This window comes from Cystoisospora suis (assembly GCF_002600585.1).
Source record: "Cystoisospora suis strain Wien I chromosome Unknown contig_4762, whole genome shotgun sequence".
NCBI lineage: Eukaryota > Apicomplexa > Conoidasida > Eucoccidiorida > Sarcocystidae > Cystoisospora > Cystoisospora suis.
In genome coordinates this window covers 6486-10944 of record NW_027157554.1, presented here as the reverse complement: position 1 = coordinate 10944, position 4459 = coordinate 6486, and the positions used below count along the sequence as shown (strand labels likewise).

Sequence of the window (4459 nt, the reverse complement as noted above, 5' to 3'; positions counted from 1 at the left end):
GATTAAAGATAGATAGATAGATTAACGATAGATAGATTTAATAAAGATATATCAAAGATAGATAGATTAAAGATAGATACATTAAAGATAGACAAAGGGATGTCTTCATGTGCGAGGGGGTTGCAGGGGAGCTCCTTCTTCGTCTACTCTTCTTTCTGTCTTTGTTTATCACTTTCTCTACGACCGAGAGAAGAGGTGTTTGCGCCTATCTATAAATACACATTCTTGTACACGTCGACTCCCTCCTAGGTCTCTATACACCTCTACAGATGCAGCTGTCCCCTATCTAGGTCTCTGTAGACATATATGTGTCTGTATAGTGTAGATATGGATCGGGATGCGTCCTATACGATGGGAAAGAAAGATAGAGAGATAATCTCTTCATGCTTGCTTCGTGCCTTCTTCTTTTCCTTTTGGCTTAATATTGGCTGGATGGGTTCTCTCTTTCCCCTCTTTTCAGGATCGAGTAACGATCGAAGATGTGGATACTCCCGCTGTCTATCCAGCTAAAGTTCGCTACATACCTAGGCCGTCAAATCCATACTACGGAAAATATTCTTACGCAACTAAAGGCAAGTTCCTCATCTATCCTTCTCCTTTCCCATACATCTTTGACGCCGCTCCCCCCTTGTCTTCTTCGACTACGGCCGTTAGCCCGACCTCTCGTGCACCTCCTCCTCCTCCTTATTCTTCTTCTTCTCCTCTTCGTGAGAAGAGACTAGGCGGCAAGTGCGCTTTCTTTCTGTATGTACACCCGATGTATCCTACGTATTCCGCGGGAGAAGATCCGACGCGTGTTCCTGGGCCGAATGGGGGGAGCTACGAATCGACAAGCACTCTGTGGCTATGGCAGCATCGGGAGCTGCAGAGAAGAGGAGAATATGACAAAGTCATTCTCTTCTTTCCCCATTTTCACGCGAGTAAACTCCAGAGTGTCTGGAGACGTTATCAGAGAAGAAGAAAACGCAAGCAACTCTGGAGACAGGAGATTGAGAAGAGAAGAAGAGAAAGAAAAACGAAGACACTGAAGGAAGAAGAAGAAGATGATGAAGAGGAAGAAGATGAAGATGACGAAGAAGGACAACACCTGGGGGGTGTCGATTCTTATGACGATGCAGAGGAGAAGAAGAAGAGAAAGGCAAAGGAACGTAGATCATTGCATGCTCTCCCCAAGCGTGAAGACCAAGAGGGGTTCCTAAAGAGTCGTTTGGGTGAAGAAAGATACACAGCAAGCACCACAACGACAGGAGAGAAGAATCCTTTCTCTGTTTCTTCTTTCTCTTCATCTTCTGCTTTCTCTTCTTCTTCTCCCGCTCTTTTAGATGTGCGGGAACCTCCCTTGAAGCAAGGGATAAGAGAATATGCAAGCTGGATCGCTTCTCAGCTTCGACTCGTCTTGAAACTGCTTCTTTCTTCTTCTTCGAGGCATCAGCATTCCGCGAGGAAGGACATGATGGATGTGAAGAAGAAGAAGAACAGCAGCATCGGCAGCAGTGCGTCGTTGACGGATTCTTCTTCCCTTGGGAGAACCCCTGGTAATAGCTCAAGTCCACCAAATCAAGAAAATGAAGAAGGAATGCAAGAAGAGAAAGCTTATCGACATTTCTCTGAAACTTCTATCAATAAGAATGATAAAGAACAAGAGGAACAGCAAGAAGAAGAAGAAGCACCACCACCACCACAGCTCTATAGGAAGCAGAATACGCCTGCCGCGGCTAAAGATCCCCGCCGTCGTCTTTCTAAAGAAGAAGAAGAAATGGATGATGAAGATGACGAAGAAGGAATGGTGTTCTTCGAGCGGAGAGATCTTGAAGATTTGAGAGAGAGCTGTGTCCATTATGATCTTCACCTTCAAGGCTGGGGGACAGGGGGCTTAGGGATACGCGCCATGCTCTCGTTAGGCCTTCTCTTCTGGTCTAATAGAGAAGTCTCGTTCACGGAAATCTTGCAACTGCATCAGCTTCTTCAAAAATACTCTACTTCTTCCTCCTCCTCCTCCTCTCCTTCTTCTCAGCGTCATCCTAGTCGCAGGGAGGAGCGGCGGAAGTCTTCTCTCGGCGATGAAGAGAGAAGAGAGGATACGACCATGAAAAAGAAGAAGAATACGAAGAGTGGAAGACTCAGTACCTCAGATATCCGCAGGTTGATAAAGAAGAAAAGAAAAAAAGAAGAGGAAGAGGAACGAGAAGCAGAGGGAGAAGATGAAGAGGGAGAAAAAGCAGCGGGAGAGGCTCTTGCACAAAAGGACGGAGAAAGACAAGGGGGGGGAGAAGAAGACGAAGAAGAAGAAGACAAGATGACGAAGAAGAAGAACACGATAAGAGGAAGAAGAGAATGGATAAGGAGTACAGGTAGACAGCACCCGAAGCAGCCTTCTTTACATGAAGAAGAGAGAAGAAAGAAGAAGAGCAGTATTCAAAACAGTAGACCGTTACTTGAAGAGAAATTGTCTTATCACGTGAGAGAAGAGAAGGTGAAAGAAGACCAAGATGGGAATGACTTTTTCCTCGTTTCTTCTTCATCTTCTTCCTCTCTTAAAACTGTGACTTTGAAGACAGTGAGCCTGATAAGAACCCCGCATGCAGGCTATGGAAGTCGATCTGATGAGAACGTGGGGCTTGAGAAGCTTGGATGGACGAAGTGGGCTCTTTCCCTTGTTCCAGAGAGATTCTATCGTAGCGTCGGGAATACTTTCTATCGCAAAGAGCTTCTTCATCTAGATAGCGATCGTGTGTTGTGTACCTTAGCCCAAGAAGAGAAGCAGTCGTATTCTCTTGTAAAGAAAGAAGGGTCCTTAATCAGTTTGTTTCATACAACGCTCTATTATAGCTTCCTCGACGAAGATTATGATATACCTGTTTTAAGTCAGATAGGCATTAGTGAAGGTCGTCTCCCTATGTCGGAATCTGCTGATATCTTGCGACAAAATCCCCCTGCACAGAATCGATTCTTCTACATCGATACGAATCAAACAGGCTTGAATCGGATTGATATCATCTCCTCGCCGCGCTTCTATCCCCTCTTTGTGGATCGACGTGCATGCACAGCGGTCTCTCTCTCAGGTGTCTATACATTCACCTTGAAGATTCTGGAAGTTAGAAACTCACGACAAAAGCCATCGTCCTTTCAGCCCATTCGATATCTAGCTCTTAAGGGAGAAGACGCCTATGATGAAAAGATCTCTCTTAACTCATGGAAGTATCTTCTCTTCCAGAGAAAGCGAGACAAGTTTGAGAGACAGGCAGCTAATCGATTCATGTATATCCACGAGGCAGTGAGAATGATGCAAGGCAAGGAAGCCCAAAGACTTTCCTTTGATAACGACCATCACCCAACCATCTCTAGTGCGTGGTTCTATTCTCAGTAGACACTGCAGACTCATCATCTTCACTTAAAGCGCCTATATGGACAGACATATGCACATATGTATACATGCACATGTATATGCTTATGTACGCATGCATACATACATGTGGAGATGGGTAGATGTCTATATATGCATATATACATATATAGATATATATATGCATGGATGTGTATGTGTACGTATGTATGTATGTATACACATGTATATAGATGTATACACGTGTGCATATACGTATATGGATGTAGGTGTATGTATGTTGTGAGGGGGGATGAAAGGAAGAAGGAGAAGAGGAAGGGGAGGCTGAAGAGAAGAGTGGCTATGACAGGAGGAGGAGAAGAAGAAATGCAGAGCCATCTGAGAGAAAAAGACGGAAGCCAAAGCAGCATCGATTGCGTCGACTGTCTTGTTGGGGGTGTGCTTCACATGGGATGCCTGTCCTACCAGAAAGCATAGTTGAAGTGTCAGAAGAAGAGAACCGAAAAAGTTTTGAAGGCTCTCTCTCCACTAGAAAAGAAGAAAAGGAAGATTCTCAACGTTGTCGACCAAGGGAAAGAAAACGACGAGGAGGAGGACAAAGAGAAATAGAAGAAGAAGACACGTCATAGCTCGATGTGGGGAATTGGATAGTGGCTAGCTAGCTAGCTAGCTACGAGGCTACGCGAAGAGGGAAAAGGAAGCTGAAGGTCTATTCATCTACCCATATAAAGGCATATATATACATATACATATGTATCTATACTATATATATAGATAGATATATGTATGTGTCCTTCAGAGTCGAGGGCAAGGGCGTCCTTTCTCTTCCAATGGACCTTTTCGTTTCTTCGTGTTAGCTTTGTCTTTCTTCTTCTTTTCTTTTCTTCCTCTTTCTCCTTTTCTTCTACAATTTCCAAGTCGACTGACGAAAAGCAGTGTCCCCGTCTGTGTCTGTGTGTGTCTACATTTCGATCTCATAAAAAAGGATAGCCATAGCAGCTAGCTAGCTAGCTAGCATCTATGACTCAGGTGTGTATCTACGTATGTGTGAATAGACACAAAGGTATCTACATATCTATACGTACAGGTATATGTATACATGTATATACATATATA

The 4459-nt window shown here is 44.2% G+C and overlaps 1 protein-coding gene across 1 annotated transcript; it reads left to right on the top strand.

The window, feature by feature from the left end:
• The first annotated feature begins 14 nt into the window (after positions 1-14).
• On the top strand, positions 15-4453 carry CSUI_008504 (uncharacterized protein). Its single transcript, XM_068068634.1, has one exon. The coding sequence runs from the start codon at positions 758-760 to the stop codon at positions 3365-3367; it is 2610 nt and encodes an 869-aa protein (XP_067919396.1). The 5' UTR covers positions 15-757; the 3' UTR covers positions 3368-4453.
• Positions 4454-4459: the final 6 nt, after the last annotated feature.